The 17,500-nt window shown below is 41.7% G+C and overlaps 3 protein-coding genes across 6 annotated transcripts in view; all 3 read right to left on the reverse strand.

The window, feature by feature from the left end:
- Positions 1-8,416, reverse strand: part of si:ch211-14a17.10 (putative leucine-rich repeat-containing protein DDB_G0290503) — a 29,127-nt gene extending 20,711 nt beyond the window's left edge. For 2 of the 3 annotated variants that reach the window (XM_053676344.1, XM_053676343.1), the window contains exons 1-9: positions 8,278-8,416; positions 7,620-7,648; positions 7,473-7,497; positions 3,946-4,014; positions 3,314-3,403; positions 3,163-3,231; positions 2,824-2,907; positions 296-388; positions 93-185 (exon numbers count right to left, since the gene is read on the reverse strand). In XM_053676344.1, the coding sequence (XP_053532319.1) occupies positions 93-185; positions 296-388; positions 2,824-2,907; positions 3,163-3,231; positions 3,314-3,403; positions 3,946-4,014; positions 7,473-7,497; positions 7,620-7,648; positions 8,278-8,347 (622 nt within the window). In that variant the 5' untranslated portion in view covers positions 8,348-8,416. The remainder of the gene's footprint in view (positions 1-92; positions 186-295; positions 389-2,823; positions 2,908-3,162; positions 3,232-3,313; positions 3,404-3,945; positions 4,015-7,472; positions 7,498-7,619; positions 7,649-8,277) is intronic. The other variant, XM_053676342.1, reaches the window with a different exon arrangement.
- LOC128629231 (uncharacterized) lies at positions 395-2,817 on the reverse strand. The gene is made up of 2 exons (XM_053676350.1): positions 1,102-2,817; positions 395-1,031 (listed from the first exon to the last, which is right to left on the reverse strand). The coding sequence occupies exons 1-2, from the start codon at positions 2,009-2,011 to the stop codon at positions 1,012-1,014; spliced, it is 930 nt and encodes a 309-aa protein (XP_053532325.1). The 5' UTR covers positions 2,012-2,817; the 3' UTR covers positions 395-1,011.
- Positions 8,417-10,272: 1,856 nt separating the features above from the next.
- The window catches only part of LOC108258751 (putative leucine-rich repeat-containing protein DDB_G0290503), a 26,715-nt gene continuing 19,487 nt past the window's right edge, over positions 10,273-17,500 (reverse strand). For both annotated transcript variants that reach the window (XM_053676345.1, XM_017457629.2), the window contains 8 exons: positions 17,448-17,500; positions 16,929-16,991; positions 16,543-16,605; positions 16,147-16,218; positions 15,541-15,603; positions 11,622-11,693; positions 11,253-11,288; positions 10,273-10,925 (listed from right to left, as the gene is read on the reverse strand). The exon at positions 17,448-17,500 is cut by the window's right edge and continues 19 nt beyond it. In XM_053676345.1, the coding sequence (XP_053532320.1) occupies positions 10,375-10,925; positions 11,253-11,288; positions 11,622-11,693; positions 15,541-15,603; positions 16,147-16,218; positions 16,543-16,605; positions 16,929-16,991; positions 17,448-17,500 (973 nt within the window). In that variant the 3' untranslated portion in view covers positions 10,273-10,374. The remainder of the gene's footprint in view (positions 10,926-11,252; positions 11,289-11,621; positions 11,694-15,540; positions 15,604-16,146; positions 16,219-16,542; positions 16,606-16,928; positions 16,992-17,447) is intronic.

Consider the following 17,500-nt stretch of genomic DNA (forward strand, 5'->3'; position numbering starts at 1 on the left):
TGTGTGTGTGTGTGTGTGTGTGTGTGTGTGTGTGTGTGTGTGTGTGTGTGTGTGTAAAATGCAAGTAAACACTGTTAAAGAGGAAAGCTGACCTGTGAACTGAGTGTGTGTGTTCAGCAGCAGCGCCTGCCTCCTGTACAGCTCCACAATCTCATCCTGCAGTCTGATAACCGGCTTTACAATATCTGGCACCACAATACAGCACACATCACTTCATTATGTATTTAACATCTGTGTGTGTGTGTGTGTGTGTGTGTGTGTGTGTGTGTGTGTGTGTGTGTGTGTGTATACACACTTTGGATGTTTGCTGTTTGGCACTCTAGCTTGCCCAGGTTTCCATTCAGTGTTTCCAGATCAGCTCTTGCCTTTTTCAGTTGTTTCTCCATCTCTGAACAGGGAATTTTACACACCCCAACAAACCAAAAAGGGGTGTGTCGGGACATCAAAATATCACATGACTCAATAGAGTGATCAAAGAACAAAAGAACAGCAAAAACTCACATCATGACATGTTTCAAGTTAAAACTCTATGAAACCAACTGGATTCGTAGAGTGTAAAATAAACTGAATGTGACACAGATTCATACAGTGCTTTAAAAATATTAAAATAACCAGCATCAAAATTCACTATAGCTTTATTTAGATAATTATTCAGCTCAAAATTAACAAACGTCTGTAAAGCAACCTCTCAGAATGTGGTCAGAGCTCACTGTAGTTCCTCAGCTCTCCACCAGGGGGTTTTCATGACCACACCAACAGGTCGTTATCGTTACTCATCACTCACATGTTATCTCATTAACCACGCCCACTTTGCCTGAGCCAAGTCTGGATTATTGTTGCTGTTTGATCTTCAGCTGTTCTCTCTGTCCTTGTGCTGACCTTCACCTCCAGTCCACCGGCACTTTCCATTTATTTACCTGCTGTCTTTAATAAACCTCTGCACACGCATACCTGTGTATACCTACGTATACCTGCGGATACTTACATATACCTGCGGATACTTGCGGATACCTAGGGATACCTGAGCATACCTGCGTGTACCTGCGTGTACCTGCGTGTACCTGAGCGTACCTGCGTGTACCTGCATGTACCTGCGTATACCTGCGTGTACCTGCGTGTACCTGCGTGTACCTGCGTGTACCTGAGCGTACCTGCGTGTACCTGAGCGTACCTGCGTGTACCTGCGTGTACCTGCGTGTACCTGAGCGTACCTGCGTGTACCTGCGTATACCTGCGTATACCTGAGCGTACCTGCGTATATCTGCGCGTACCTGCGTGTACCTGAGCGTACCTGCGTGTACCTGTGTGTACCTGAGCGTACCTGCGTGTACCTGCGTATATCTGCGTGTACCTGCGTGTACCTGAGCGTACCTGCGTATACCTGCATGTACCTGCGTATACCTGCGTGTACCTGCGTGTACCTGAGCGTACCTGCGTGTACCTGAGCGTACCTGCGTGTACCTGAGCGTACCTGCGTGTACCTGCGTGTACCTGCGTGTACCTGAGCGTACCTGCGTGTACCTGCGTATACCTGCGTATACCTGAGCGTACCTGCGTATATCTGCGCGTACCTGCGTGTACCTGAGCGTACCTGCGTGTACCTGTGTGTACCTGAGCGTACCTGCGTGTACCTGCGTATATCTGCGTGTACCTGCGTGTACCTGAGCGTACCTGCGTGTCCCTGCGTGTACCTGCGTGTACCTGAGCGTACCTGAGCGTACCTGCGTGTACCTGAGCGTACCTGCGCGTACCTGCATGTACCTGCGTGTACCTGCGTGTACCTGCGTGTACCTGCGTGTACCTGAGCATACCTGTGTGTACCTGCGTGTACCTGAGCGTACCTGCGTGTACCTGCATATACCTGAGCATACCTGTGTATACCTGCATGTACCTGCGTGTACCTGCGTGTACCTGAGCGTACCTGTGGATACCTGCATCGTCTGCTCTCTGTACAACACCTCAGAACTGAAGCATTCGCTGATACTGTAGAACTTTTCAGAATCTTAAACATTTAACATTCTAGAACTTGCTAGAAACTCAAAAATGTATCAAAGGTAGAACTAGAAGTTTTATTAATGTTCTAGTAATATCTAAGTTTTAGCACATTTTAAAACTAACTAACTAACTGACTAATTAAATATTCTGTTATTGACTATCTTGAATATTTTTGAATATTCAAGATCCTTAAACTATATCAAGGTCTACATTGTTAATCAGATATGTACATTCTAGAATCTTTCAGATTTTTATGAACAATCTAGAAATAAACATTTTTCTAAGGTTCTAGCACAGTATAGAACATTAAACATTCATCTGAGTCTGGGAAATTCTAATACATCACATGTTTAGCATAACAGAGCCTTAGTAAGGAATTGCCGTTACCATCCTGGAACATTTATTAACATTTATTAACATTCTAGAACCTGAACAATCAGACTTTTGCCTTCTAGATATTCTAGAACCATAATAAATGTATTAATATTCCAGAACAATAAACATTAATGAATGTTCTAGAAAATATTAGAACATCCAAGAGCCTTAAAAATGTCAAGTGCATTTATACTCTTCAAACTCAACTCATTAACACGCTATAAAATTCCAAAAGCTTAACATCTTGTACCTTAATTCTAAATGATACAGAATCGTAATAATGTCAACTTCTAAAAGCCAAAATATTTTAGATAAATAATACATTATTACCATTCAAAAGTATTAGAACAGTCAGTCTATCCAGAGGGAGATGCAGTGATAGACAGAACCGCCATGTCAGGCTGGCTGATTATCACACTGAGAATTTAGCCTCGCTACTGTTCTATCACTGACCTGCGATCTTCCTCGGATCCGTCTCAGTTACAAGGGACAACTCGAGTTTCTGAACTTCCACATACTCCTGCAGGATGTTTAACACTACAGAAAGAACATGCACGGGATTAGAACACACTCGGGATTAGAGCACACTCGGGATTAGAGCACACTCGGGATTAGAGCACACTCGGGATTAGAGCACACTCGGGATTAGAGCACACTCGGGATTAGAGCACATTCAGGGTTAATACACACTCGGGATTAGAACATGCTCAGGATTAGAGCACACTCGGGATTAGAACACATATGTTCTACAAAAGGGACAAACAGTTGCCAAAAATAAAATGTCCACAATACCGACTTCAGCAGGTCCTGCAGTTTTATTAGTGAGCTGCTTTAGGAAACGGTCCAGCTGGTTCTGCAGAGCTGCACATGCACACTGAGAACATTAATAACTCTGTCTTATTTTAACATTAATATTAATCATAAAGGATGAGACGATTTTCACCTGCGATCTGAAGTGAGGACGCCTGAGAGGCATTTAGACACGAGACTCTGATCACCCTCAGCTGATCCTTCAAAACAAACAGATCTTTCTCTGGAGAACAGAAGAGCCACGTCAGCTTACATCAAACACACTTCTGTAAAAATGTGTACAAAACTGAAATAAATAGTAAAGAGGTTCAACAATTCAATATTAAGGTTGTGGACCAACATTTTGTAAGTATTTATAGAATAAACTGCCATATTAACTGCTCTTTTTTATATCTATTATATTGTTATGTTTGTGCACTTCCTGTTATATTGGACACTTCCACACTAGACCCGTGTACTGGTCGGAGCTGCTCTTACTGCACCCGTGCTCCTGTTTTAGTGGTACTGTACTGTCCTGTGGTGTTTTCACGTTTGCATGTGCACTTTGTGTAGAATGTGTAGGTGTTATTAAGTTCCGTGTCGTCTCGTGTGGTTAGTGTGTTGTTTATGTGGCACTGTGGTCCTGGAGGAACGTTTCCTTTCACTGTGTACTGTACCAGCTGTATATTCGTGAAATGGCAATAAAAAGCCACTTGTCCACTTCAGCGGTGGTCTGTTAATGGACCTGTCTCTTAGAGAAGATGGTAAAGGTACACGAGTACTCACCGATATTAAAGCTGTACTCAGTTTTCTCCAACAGTCTCTGATTGCAGTTGCTCAGTTCTGTGAAAATGCCTGCAACAGAAAGGTACAAGTACACACAGAGTTCTGATCTAAACGCCCCAGACCTGATCTAAACACCACTGACCTGATCTATACACCACTGACCTGATCTATACGCCACTGACCTGATCTAAACGCCACTGACCTGATCTAAACACCACTGACCTGATCTATACGCCCCAGACCTGATCTAAACACCACTGACCTGATCTATACGCCACTGACCTGATCTAAACACCACTGACCTGATCTATACGCCACTGACCTGATCTATACGCCACTGACCTGATCCATACGCCACTGACCTGATCTAAACGCCACTGACCTGATCTATACGCCACTGACCTGATCTAAACGCCACTGACCTGATCTAAACACCACTGACCTGAACAAACACCAACAACCTAAACAAACCACACTGACATAAACATCCATGGTGTTGCCTGTTTACTATAACGCTAGTTTACTATAACGCCAGTTTACTATAACGCTAGCTTACTATAACGCTAGTTTACTATAACGCCAGTTTACTATAACGCTAGCTTACTATAACGCTAGCTTACTATAGCGCCAGTTTACTATAACGCTAGCTTACTATAACGCTAGTTTACTATAACGCTAGCTTACTATAACGCTAGCTTACTATAACGCTAGTTTACTATAACGCTAGTTTACTATAGCGCCAGTTTACTATAACGCTAGCTTACTATAACGCTAGCTTACTATAACGCTAGCTTACTATAGCGCCAGTTTACTATAACGCCAGTTTACTATAACGCCAGTTTACTATAACGCTAGCTTACTATAACGCTAGCTTACTATAGCGCCAGTTTACTATAACGCTAGCTTACTATAACGCTAGTTTACTATAACGCTAGCTTACTATAACGCTAGTTTACTATAGCGCCAGTTTACTATAACGCTAGCTTACTATAACGCTAGTTTACTATAACGCTAGCTTACTATAACGCTAGCTTACTATAGCGCCAGTTTACTATAACGCTAGCTTACTATAACGCTAGCTTACTATAGCGCCAGTTTACTATAACGCTAGCTTACTATAGCGCTAGTTTACTATAACGCTAGTTTACTATAATGCTAGTTTACTATAACGCTAGTTTACTATAGCGCACGTTTACTATAACGCTAGTTTACTATAACGCTACCTTACTATAGCGCACGTTTACTATAACGCTAGCTTACTATAACGCTAGTTTACTATAGCGCCAGTTTACTATAACGCTAGCTTACTATAACGCTAGTTTACTATAACGCTAGCTTACTATAACGCTAGCTTACTATAGCGCCAGTTTACTATAACGCTAGCTTACTATAACGCTAGCTTACTATAGCGCCAGTTTACTATAACGCTAGCTTACTATAACGCTAGCTTACTATAGCGCCAGTTTACTATAACGCTAGCTTACTATAGCGCTAGTTTACTATAACGCTAGTTTACTATAATGCTAGTTTACTATAACGCTAGTTTACTATAGCGCACGTTTACTATAACGCTAGTTTACTATAACGCTACCTTACTATAGCGCACGTTTACTATAACGCTAGTTTACTATAGCGCTAGATTACTATAACGCTAGCTTACTATAGCGCACGTTTACTATAACGCTAGTTTACTATAACGCTAGCTTACTATAACGCTAGCTTACTATAGCGCCAGTTTACTATAACGCTAGCTTACTATAACGCTAGCTTACTATAGCGCCAGTTTACTATAACGCTAGTTTACTATAACGCTAGCTTACTATAGCGCACGTTTACTATAACGCTAGTTTACTATAACGCCAGCTTACTATAACGCTAGCTTACTATAGCGCCAGTTTACTATAACGCTAGCTTACTATAACGCTAGCTTACTATAGCGCCAGTTTACTATAACGCTAGTTTACTATAACGCTAGCTTACTATAGCGCACGTTTACTATAACGCTAGTTTACTATAACGCTAGCTTACTATAACGCTAGCTTACTATAGCGCCAGTTTACTATAACGCTAGCTTACTATAACGCTAGCTTACTATAGCGCACGTTTACTATAACGCTAGCTTACTATAACGCTAGCTTACTATAACGCTAGCTTACTATAGCGCACGTTTACTATAACGCTAGCTTACTATAACGCTAGCTTACTATAATGCTAGTTTACTATAGCGCTAGTTTACTATAATGCCAGTTTACTATAACGCTAGTTTACTATAACGCTAGCTTACTATAACGCTAGCTTACTATAGCACTAGTTTACTATAGCGCACGTTTACTATAACGCTAGTTTACTATAACGCTAGTTTACTATAGCGCACGTTTACTATAACGCTAGTTTACTATAACGCTAGTTTACTATAGCACTAGTTTACTATAACGCCAGTTTACTATAACGCTAGTTTACTATAACGCTAGTTTACTATAGCGCACGTTTACTATAACGCTAGTTTACTATAACGCTAGTTTACTATAGCGCTAGTTTACTATAACGCCAGTTTACTATAACGCTAGTTTACTATAACGCTAGTTTACTATAGCGCACGTTTACTATAACGCTAGTTTACTATAACGCTAGTTTACTATAACGCCAGTTTACTATAACGCCAGTTTACTATAACGCTAGTTTACTATAGCGCACGTTTACTATAACGCTAGTTTACTATAATGCTAGTTTACTATAACGCTAGTTTACTATAATGCTAGTTTACTATAACGCTAGTTTACTATAGCGCACGTTTACTATAATGCTAGTTTACTATAACGCTAGTTTACTATAGCGCACGTTTACTATAACGCTAGTTTACTATAGCGCTAGTTTACTATAGCGCACGTTTACTATAACGCTAGTTTACTATAACGCTAGTTTACTATAACGCTAGTTTACTATAGCACTAGTTTACTATAACGCCAGTTTACTATAATGCTAGTTTACTATAATGCTAGTTTACTATAGCGCACGTTTACTATAACGCTAGTTTACTATAATGCTAGTTTACTATAACGCTAGTTTACTATAGCGCACGTTTACTATAATGCTAGTTTACTATAACGCTAGTTTACTATAGCGCACGTTTACTATAACGCTAGTTTACTATAGCGCTAGCTTACTATAGCACTAGTTTACTATAACGCCAGTTTACTATAACGCTAGTTTACTATAGCACTAGTTTACTATAGCGCTAGTTTACTATAGCACTAGTTTACTATAACGCTACCTTACTATAGCGCTAGCTTACTATAACGCTAGTTTACTATAGCACTAGTTTACTATAGCGCTAGTTTACTATAGCACTAGTTTACTATAACGCTACCTTACTATAGCGCTAGTTTACTATAACGCTAGCTTACTATAACGCTAGCTTACTATAACGCCAGTTTACTATAGTTTACTCTATTTCTAGTTCCACAGTATCAGAAGTGTTAGAAGACAATGAATGTAGAGGGTATTGAATGGAACGATGATGTACTCACCGTCACAAATACTTGTAAATGGACGCTGAATTATGACGGAAAGGGAAAAGATAAAAACATGAATATTGTGGTGTTTACTGTTGGTTTAGATGTGAGTTCATGTGTAGAATGAATCGTGTGCTGATTAATGACATTAAACCTCTTTACCTCATAATCATCAGGTACATCTCCAGGTACTGGAATAAACAACAACATGTTTTATGGGCTGTGACGTAAACACTAATGAGGAAACGGACTTTTGTTTCTCATCTATGAAATCACTTACAATGTTTTTTGATTGTGTATTTTTATTTTCATTTGATACTCGTGGTTTGATTTCACTCTGAATATACTCTACATAATGAACAAAAAAGTCAAAGGCAAAACAAGCAATATCGACCCATTCATTCTCATGAAAGATGATAAATCGCATAAAACTCCAAAATCATGAGCCGGGAATGATAGAATACCAGATAAGGACTAAAATAAACAAACACTCAAAATCATACACATTTACACAGCAAATCTCATCAATATTTTCAGAGTTTTTATTTTATTTCTACTGCTGGACCATTTCACCTGTTAATTTAACTACAGTTTAAGAAGAACCTTTAAAAGTATTTATGTAATGGAGGTAAAGTGTGGGATGAGTGCAAACGGCTTGTTATCGCCAACATACAGAACCTCAACAAACACAGAGCAGAAGGTACACATTACAACACAAACATTCCAGCTAAATACACTGCACCACACGGTATCACCGCGGGTTGGTTCTAGGTTCTAATGTGCGGTTCTGGTTCAGAACATGTATACGAGGAGAACTTACCAGTGTGAGACAGTGTAGTGAGAGGAGTCAAGGAGAGACAAGAGAAGAGGAGAAGCTGAATCCACGCCATCGCTCTAACTGACTGTCACTGTCACTTCCACTGCTTATATATCTGATCTCTCTCACACACACACACACACACACACACACACACACACACACACCATTTGTGTCACCTCAGCTAAATAACTGCAACCCCAAACCTTCACCTCAGCTCCTAAAAGTAAATATTTTTTAAGCTGTATATCTAGTACATACAGTGGATATAAAAAGTTTACACACCCCTAAAAATGGCAGGTTTTTATGGATGTGACAAGCATTTGTTGAAGGTTTTTTTTTTAATTATGGGTAATAAATTTGAGCTTCTTACATGGATTCTAAATTGATTTGAACCATTTCTCCTCTTTTGTTGTGTTCCAAAGGGGCAAAACAGAGAACCCTAGAAATGGTACATCTAATGTTTTGGACGTTCTGTCATACCCCTCTCCTGTTTGATTCCTTTCCACAGTGAGCCCCTGTGCATGCTCTGTGAGCTCTTTGAGGACCAGGGCTTCAGAACTCAGATGAAACCTCAGAGATGTGAAGAAAATCCTAGAGACCCAGCTGGTCTTTATTCGGGGTTAATCACAATCATGTCATTGAGAACAGCTGTGTGATAATTACTTTTGAACATGAGATTGAATGTGACTGGTTCATTCTGAACTCAGCCACAGGGTGTGCACACTCATGCAAGCAGGTTATTGTAACTTTTTATTTTTCCTATTTAATATTATTTCTATTGAAAAGTTTCTGGTTGTTTTTCGCTGAATGTGTGTACGCTCTAATTCCAGGTTGCGTGTGGGAAAAGTTCTGACAGGATTTATGAACAATTCCCCATCTTCTTCTATTTCTGTAATATTTTTCTGTAGTTTATATTATTTGTGATGTAGAAACTTTATACTAACAGTAGATAGCAGATCGTTAAATATCTGCTGATAACAGTGTTTTTTTGGCACAGAATTGACTCATACGGTGCCAAAGAGCATGTGACTGAATTCTGGTAAGAACCGTCCTCCTGAACACACCCCGTGTCCGCTCCAGGCCAAGTTTAGCTGCGTGGTGTCACGTGAAGACTTCCTTTTTAGTTTCACAATCATCTGTGCTCCTTCATTCAGTGCGGAAGGTCATGCTGAGTGGCAGCAGCGTGAGGACGAACAGTGGCTGTGAAGTCCCTTTCAGACTGTAAGGATGACACATGACTCCACCGGTGATAAAACGGTGTTTACTTCAGTGTCATTTAGTGGCCTTCACAGTTCCCGGATCTGAGTCCAGCAGAGCACCTTTGTTATTTGATAGAACAGGAGATGTGAATGCTCATTATGTCAACATGGACAAGAAGCCAAGCCATGAAGAATTGATCTGAGAGCAAATTTAAATCTTATTTTAAAAACTTTAACTAAACGAAACTAAATCCGTTTACTACCTTTAGATTTGTCAATTTTTAATTATATGCTGTTTTGTTGTTGTTGTTTTTCGCTCCTATATTCCTTCTTTGATAGACACTTAGCCTCTTCCTCTCAATGGCCTTTTCACACAATGACTCAACACTGTACCTCTCTGGAGGTACTCAAAAGTGTGCAGGTTTAAATCCTATTAGATATCGTATTGTTTGGGTTAAGTTTACTTCGATGTAGAACTTGTTTTGGAGGCAGGGCTGCATGTGGGCTCAGGTTTGTGATGTATGTCAGTAAAATAAAACTCATGGGTTCTGGACTTTATCTAAGAATGTAGCGAGCCTGGCCAGTGTTAGCTTTGGTTGTCATGGTATCATTATATTCTGACAGATCTGGCTCCAGGTGTGAGTTAGTTGTGTAGCAGTCAACTAATCAGCTAGCTAAGTTAGATAATGCAGTTACAGGGGGGTTCTAATTTGCATATTCATGGTTGTATATGTTTTGTTGACGTAACTCTGCTGGCTCGGGTTCAAATTCAGACAGAAACAAAACACAAAGAAACTTGAAAGCAAAACTTTTTTTTTTTTAATTTTAGGAAATAATGCAAATGTTACAAGTGTGTAATCGTGTTTAAAGACGTATATAGTGGTGTGTGTGTTTATTATTAATTGAGCCACGGTACCAAGGCGGTATCCAGCAGCTCTATGGGCCAGTCCTCTGGACCCTCACTGCCACAGGTGGCCACGTACGGGTACAGCTTCTGTGTAAATTTGTTCCTGCTGAATGTGTAGAGCACTGCTCTGGTTTGGGCGTTGTAGAAGACCACCTCCCCACTGGAGAAGTCAATGAGGATCCCAATGATGTTGAGTTTGTCTGAAAGGCGGAGCCGGACGGGATGCTCTGCTAGCATATAGTGCTGTCCGTTTTCCTTCTGTATGGTCCAGTAGCCATTACTGGGCCTGTATCTGATCTCTCCTTTCCGGGGCGCCGATTCAGCCGCTACGCCCACCACGAAGCATGAACGGTCTTTCACCTGTACTTCCCAGTATGGCCTCCCAGAATTGAAGCCCGTTTTTGTAAGGGCTGCAATCGCTGTGTCATAGCGCCTTGGGCTATCATATCGGGCGATGGTGTACTGAACACCACGCACCGACCGTTCATCAGCTGAGATCAGGAGTCTTCTGTGAGCGGTCTGGGGATCAAACTCCAGAGACACTGAGGGGACGAAGGAAGCCAGGTTAGGTTTCACTTGCTCGCTAAGTCAGATTTTGGTTGCTAGGTCACATTTCTTTCATTAGGTTCGAAGTGTTGCCTCTGTGTCCAACAGCCCCAGTGAAGTGGGCGTGGCCAAACCGGACTTATATCAATGTAAAGCATTAGTTTACAATCTTATGTAGAATATTAATATAAACTGATTGTATAGATTTATAGATGCATTATTCAATAAATTTATCAATCGATGCGTAGACATGTGTTAGATAATTATTAAACCAGCTATACAATCAAATTTACTTAACACTGAAATGTTGCATCATGACTTACTGATGGTGACGGTGGGCGGTTTCACTGTAACTGGACCTTATGTTCAGGGTGTTATGGAAAAACAAACAAACAAAACAATTGAACACAATTACGAGTTAAACCTGATTAACGTTGATTCTATACACAGCTATTTTATCCTCATGAACTGCTCAAGGTTCAATCAATTGTATCCATATTTAATGAAATAAATTGTTTAAATTATTATAACACATTATACAACAGATATAATGCACTTTACATAATAGTTATGATATTTACAAACAAATTCCTGATTGAGAATGTTGCTTATTGTCCATCGTTTAAACGAACAGAATAAAATTACTCAAAGTAATGAAATGTGATGAAAGTAACTGAGGTAAAGTGTCTCACCCTCCAGCTCCTTTACTCGCTCTTTCAGTTTCATCACATCTACTTGCAGACGCTTGTTCTCATCGATAACCTCTACAGAGAACACGGGAAATAAAGGGTTAATGGAAAACATGTAATAAAAGAGAAAGAAAACAATTAATATAGAATAAAGTTGGAGTGGATCCCTAATTCTCTCATCCACTAAAAACACACTACTGGACTATGAAGGATGGAGAGTGATGGAGAGTGATGGAGAATGATGGAGAGTGATGGAGAGTGATGGAGAGTGATGGAGAGTGTTGGAGAGTGTTGGAGAGTGATGGAGAATGATGGAGAGTGTTGGAGAGTGATGGAGAGTGATGGAGAGTGTTGGAGAGTGATGGAGAGTGATGGAGAGTGATGGAGAATGATGGAGAGTGATGGAGAGTGATGGAGAGTGATGGAGAATGATGGAGAATGATGGAGAGTGATGGAGAGTGTTGGAGAGTGATGGAGAGTGTTGGAGAGTGATAGAGAGTGATGGAGAGTGTTGGAGAGTGTTGGAGAGTGATGGAGAGTGTTGGAGAGTGTTGGAGAGTGATGGAGAATGATGGAGAGTGATGGAGAGTGATGGAGAGTGTTGGAGAGTGATGGAGAGTGATGGAGAGTGATGGAGAGTGTTGGAGAGTGATAGAGAGTGATGGAGAGTGATGGAGAATGATGGAGAGTGATGGAGAGTGTTGGAGAGTGATGGAGAGTGTTGGAGAGTGATGGAGAGTGATGGAGAGTGTTGGAGAGTGTTGGAGAGTGTTGGAGAGTGATGGAGAGTGATGGAGAGTGTTGGAGAGTGATGGAGAGTGTTGGAGAGTGATGGAGAGTGTTGGAGAGTGATGGAGAGTGTTGGAGAGTGATAGAGAGTGATGGAGAGTGATGGAGAGTGTTGGAGAGTGATGGAGAATGATGGAGAGTGTTGGAGAATGATGGAGAGTGATGGAGAATGTTGGAGAGTGATGGAGAGTGATGGAGAGTGTTGGAGAATGTTGGAGAGTGATGGAGAGTGATGGAGAGTGTTGGAGAGTGATGGAGAATGATGGAGAATGATGGAGAATGATGGAGAGTGATGGAGAGTGATGGAGAGTGATGGAGAGTGTTGGAGAGTGATGGAGAGTGATGGAGAGTGATGGAGAGTGATGGAGAGTGTTGGAGAGTGATGGAGAGTGTTGGAGAGTGATGGAGAATGATGGAGAGTGATGGAGAGTGATGGAGAATGATGGAGAGTGATGGAGAATGATGGAGAGTGTTGGAGAATGATGGAGAATGATGGAGAATGATAGAGAGTGATGGAGAGTGATTGAGAGTGTTGGAGAGTGATGGAGAGTGATGGAGAGTGATGGAGAGTGATGGAGAGTGATGGAGAGTGTTGGAGAGTGACGGAGAGACGGAGAATGATGGAGAGTGATGGAGAGTGTTGGAGAGTGATGGAGAATGATGGAGAGTGATGGAGAGTGATGGAGAGTGTTGGAGAGTGATGGAGAGTGATGGAGAATGATGGAGAGTGATGGAGAGTGATGGAGAGTGTTGGAGAGTGATGGAGAGTGTTGGAGAGTGATGGAGAATGATGGAGAGTGATGGAGAGTGTTGGAGAGTGATGGAGAGTGATGGAGAGTGTTGGAGAGTGATGGAGAGTGATGGAGAGTGATGGAGAGTGTTGGAGAGTGATGGAGAGTGTTGGAGAATGATGGAGAGTGATGGAGAGTGATGGAGAGTGTTGGAGAGTGTTGGAGAGTGATGGAGAGTGTTGGAGAGTGATGGAGAATGATGGAGAGTGTTGGAGAGTGATGGAGAGTGTTGGAGAGTGATGGAGAGTGATGGAGAATGATGGAGAGTGATGGAGAGTGTTGGAGAGTGATGGAGAGTGTTGGAGAGTGATGGAGAGTGTTGGAGAGTGATGGAGAATGATGGAGAGTGATGGAGAGTGTTGGAGAGTGATGGAGAGTGATGGAGAGTGATGGAGAGTGTTGGAGAGTGATGGAGAGTGATGGAGAGTGATGGAGAGTGATGGAGAGTGTTGGAGAGTGATGGAGAGTGTTGGAGAGTGTTGGAGAATGATGGAGAGTGATGGAGAGTGATGGAGAGTGTTGGAGAGTGTTGGAGAGTGATGGAGAGTGTTGGAGAGTGATGGAGAATGATGGAGAGTGTTGGAGAGTGATGGAGAGTGTTGGAGAGTGATGGAGAGTGATGGAGAATGATGGAGAGTGATGGAGAGTGTTGGAGAGTGATGGAGAGTGTTGGAGAGTGATGGAGAGTGTTGGAGAGTGATGGAGAATGATGGAGAGTGATGGAGAGTGTTGGAGAGTGATGGAGAGTGATGGAGAGTGATGGAGAGTGTTGGAGAGTGATGGAGAGTGATGGAGAGTGATGGAGAGTGTTGGAGAGTGATGGAGAGTGATGGAGAATGATGGAGAGTGATGGAGAGTGTTGGAGAGTGATGGAGAATGATGGAGAGTGATGGAGAGTGATGGAGAGTGTTGGAGAGTGACGGAGAGACGGAGAATGATGGAGAGTGATGGAGAGTGTTGGAGAGTGATGGAGAATGATGGAGAGTGATGGAGAGTGATGGAGAGTGATGGAGAGTGTTGGAGAGTGACGGAGAGACGGAGAATGATGGAGAGTGATGGAGAGTGTTGGAGAGTGATGGAGAGTGTTGGAGAGTGATGGAGAGTGACGGAGAGTGTTGGAGAGTGATGGAGAGTGATGGAGAATGATGGAGAGTGATGGAGAGTGTTGGAGAGTGATGGAGAATGATGGAGAGTGATGGAGAATGATGGAGAGTGATGGAGAGTGTTGGAGAGTGACGGAGAGACGGAGAATGATGGAGAGTGATGGAGAGTGTTGGAGAGTGATGGAGAATGATGGAGAATGATGGAGAGTGATGGAGAGTGATGGAGAGTGACGGAGAGACGGAGAATGATGGAGAGTGATGGAGAGTGATGGAGAATGATGGAGAGTGATGGAGAATGATGGAGAGTGTTGGAGAGTGATGGAGAATGATGGAGAGTGATGGAGAGTGATGGAGAGTGTTGGAGAATGATGGAGAGTGATGGAGAGTGTTGGAGAGTGATGGAGAATGATGGAGAGTGATGGAGAATGATGGAGAGTGATGGAGAGTGTTGGAGAGTGACGGAGAGACGGAGAATGATGGAGAGTGATGGAGAGTGTTGGAGAGTGATGGAGAATGATGGAGAGTGATGGAGAGTGATGGAGAGTGACGGAGAGACGGAGAATGATGGAGAGTGATGGAGAGTGATGGAGAATGATGGAGAGTGATGGAGAATGATGGAGAGTGTTGGAGAGTGATGGAGAATGATGGAGAGTGATGGAGAGTGATGGAGAGTGTTGGAGAGTGATGGAGAGTGATGGAGAGTGATGGAGAATGATGGAGAGTGATGGAGAGTGTTGGAGAGTGATGGAGAGTGATGGAGAGTGATGGAGAGTGATGGAGAGTGTTGGAGAGTGATGGAGAGTGTTGGAGAGTGATGGAGAATGATGGAGAGTGATGGAGAGTGATGGAGAGTGATGGAGAGTGATGGAGAATGATGGAGAGTGTTGGAGAATGATGGAGAATGATGGAGAGTGATGGAGAATGATGGAGAGTGTTGGAGAGTGATGGAGAGTGTTGGAGAGTGATGGAGAATGATGGAGAGTGATGGAGAGTGATGGAGAGTGTTGGAGAGTGATGGAGAGTGTTGGAGAGTGATGGAGAGTGTTGGAGAGTGATGGAGAATGATGGAGAGTGATGGAGAGTGATGGAGAGTGTTGGAGAGTGATGGAGAGTGATGGAGAGTGTTGGAGAGTGTTGGAGAGTGATGGAGAATGATGGAGAATGATGGAGAGTGTTGGAGAGTGATGGAGAGTGTTGGAGAGTGATGGAGAGTGATTGGAAGAGAAATACATATCTTACTTGCGTTATTTTTCTTTAGGTCTGAAATTTCCTTCTCCTTTTGCTTCAGCTGCTCTTCACTGTCTGTTTGGATAAAAATACAATATTTAAGAAAACAGATTTCACTGGCTCGACTCACAATCTGCAGTAGTGTAACGGAATAACAGGAACACCCGGAGTCAGGTGTTCAGCTCGGACTTCTGTTCAATCCTGAAATCCTCTGATTGAGCTAGCTTGAAATAAACGGCCTGATCATAGCTTGAAATGGATCACCGAGACCTCAGGATGGATTCTAATCTCACCCGGATCTTCATTTCAAAGACTCCATCATTTTATACTGAAACAGGTGGAGTGTTTACCTGTAAATCTCCGTATAGAACTAAATGCTGTCTGAATAATCTGTTCACAAGTTCATTAACACGTTAAACAACAGGTTATATAATCGAAATGAAAACACATTCATATCTGCTAGCGGTAAATGATATCGTAAACTAGACGTCCACTTTATTTAGTACAGTTTACTTACTATTTACTTCATTTACATACAAATTGTCCGTAACGTAAATAAATAGAATCAACATGAACAAAAGTAAAGAAATGAGACAAAAGGGTGTTAAAGTGTCTCACTCTCTAGGACTTTCACTCGGTTGTTCAGTCTCTTCACATCTCCTCTCAGACGCTCGTTCTCATTAATCACATCTGCAGAGAACGTGGGAAATAAAGGGTTAATGCACTCGAGAATAAAACACAAGGTTTAATTGAGAAGAAAATGATTCCGCTATTGATTTGGAGATGTGTGCTGTATAATTAAACCATGACTGATAATCCCAATTCAGTTCCATGACATCTCAAGAAGGATTGACGAGAGAAATCACTAAAAGCCCCAAAAGGCTGCTGATGTTTGAAACGACCATGAGGTGGGACTGACAGCAGCTCTACTGCTCGCTAATGTGCTCATGCAATAAGAACACACTGAGAGTGATGGAGAGTGATGGAGTCTGGGTGGAGAAACGGAGCTCTCACCTGCGTTATTGTTCTTCAGGTTGGAAAGTTCCTTCTCCTTTTGCTTCAGCTGTTCTTCAAGTTCTGTTTGGAAGAAATAATCATGTGATAATCAAACACATGACCCCTTGTGATGGATCTCTAATACCTTGTGACAGATCAGTGACACGCCATTGTGCATTAAAATAACTCAAGAAGGATTAAAGGTACCACAAGACAAATCAATGGCCCCTCAAAGTGGAACAATAATACCTCCAGACAACACCTCGAGATAAACAGATGATACCACGAGACAGACTGAGGACTGATTAGAATGTATAGATGAATTCCCCAGAGTGATGATAAATCCAGACATATCTCCCACACTGCTGATCAGACTGATATCTATCCTGAAACGGAGCTCTCACCTGCGTTACTGTTCTTCAGCTTTGAAAGTTCCCTCTCCTTTTGCTTCAGCTGCTCTTCAAGTTCTGTTTGGAAGAAATTTGTGTCAAAATCACATACAGTTGTGCCCAAAAGTTTGCGCACCCCTTGCAGAATCTGCTAAATCTTAATACTGTTAACAAAAAAAAGGGATGATAAAAATCCCATGTTGCTGTTTATTTAGTTCTGTCCTGAATAAAATGTTTCACATAGCAGATGTTTACACACAGTCCACAAGACAAGATAATGGCTGAATTTATAAACATTACCCCGTTCAAAAGTTTACACACCCTCAATTGTAAAAATAATAATAAAAATAAGTTTACACTCAATTAAGTACATATTTGACATGAATTACTGTTAATAATAAGTTATGTTTACTGAATAGCTTCATCCTTTAAAGCAAATTCCTGATTAGACTCATTCATTAATTTTCCATCATTTATAAACATTGGTAATAGGTAATGAAGTGAGATGAAAGTGACTGAGGTAAAGTGTCTCACGCTCTGCTGCCTTTACTTGCTCTTTCAGTCTCTTGACTTCTTTTTGCAGACGC

The sequence above is a fragment of the Ictalurus punctatus genome, chromosome 26 (assembly GCF_001660625.3).
Source record: "Ictalurus punctatus breed USDA103 chromosome 26, Coco_2.0, whole genome shotgun sequence".
Taxonomy (NCBI): domain Eukaryota; kingdom Metazoa; phylum Chordata; class Actinopteri; order Siluriformes; family Ictaluridae; genus Ictalurus; species Ictalurus punctatus.

What these genes read in the sequence shown, in the direction of transcription:
- LOC128629231 (XM_053676350.1), bottom strand. Translation starts at nt 2,011, where the DNA reads ATGTTTAAGATTCTGAAAAGTTCTACAGTATCAGCGAATGCTTCAGTT. An exon ending in GTACACGCAGGTACACGCAG is followed by an intron (nt 1,032 to 1,101) that starts GTATACGCAGGT and finishes AGGTACACGCAG; the next exon opens with GTATGCTCAGGTATCCCTAG.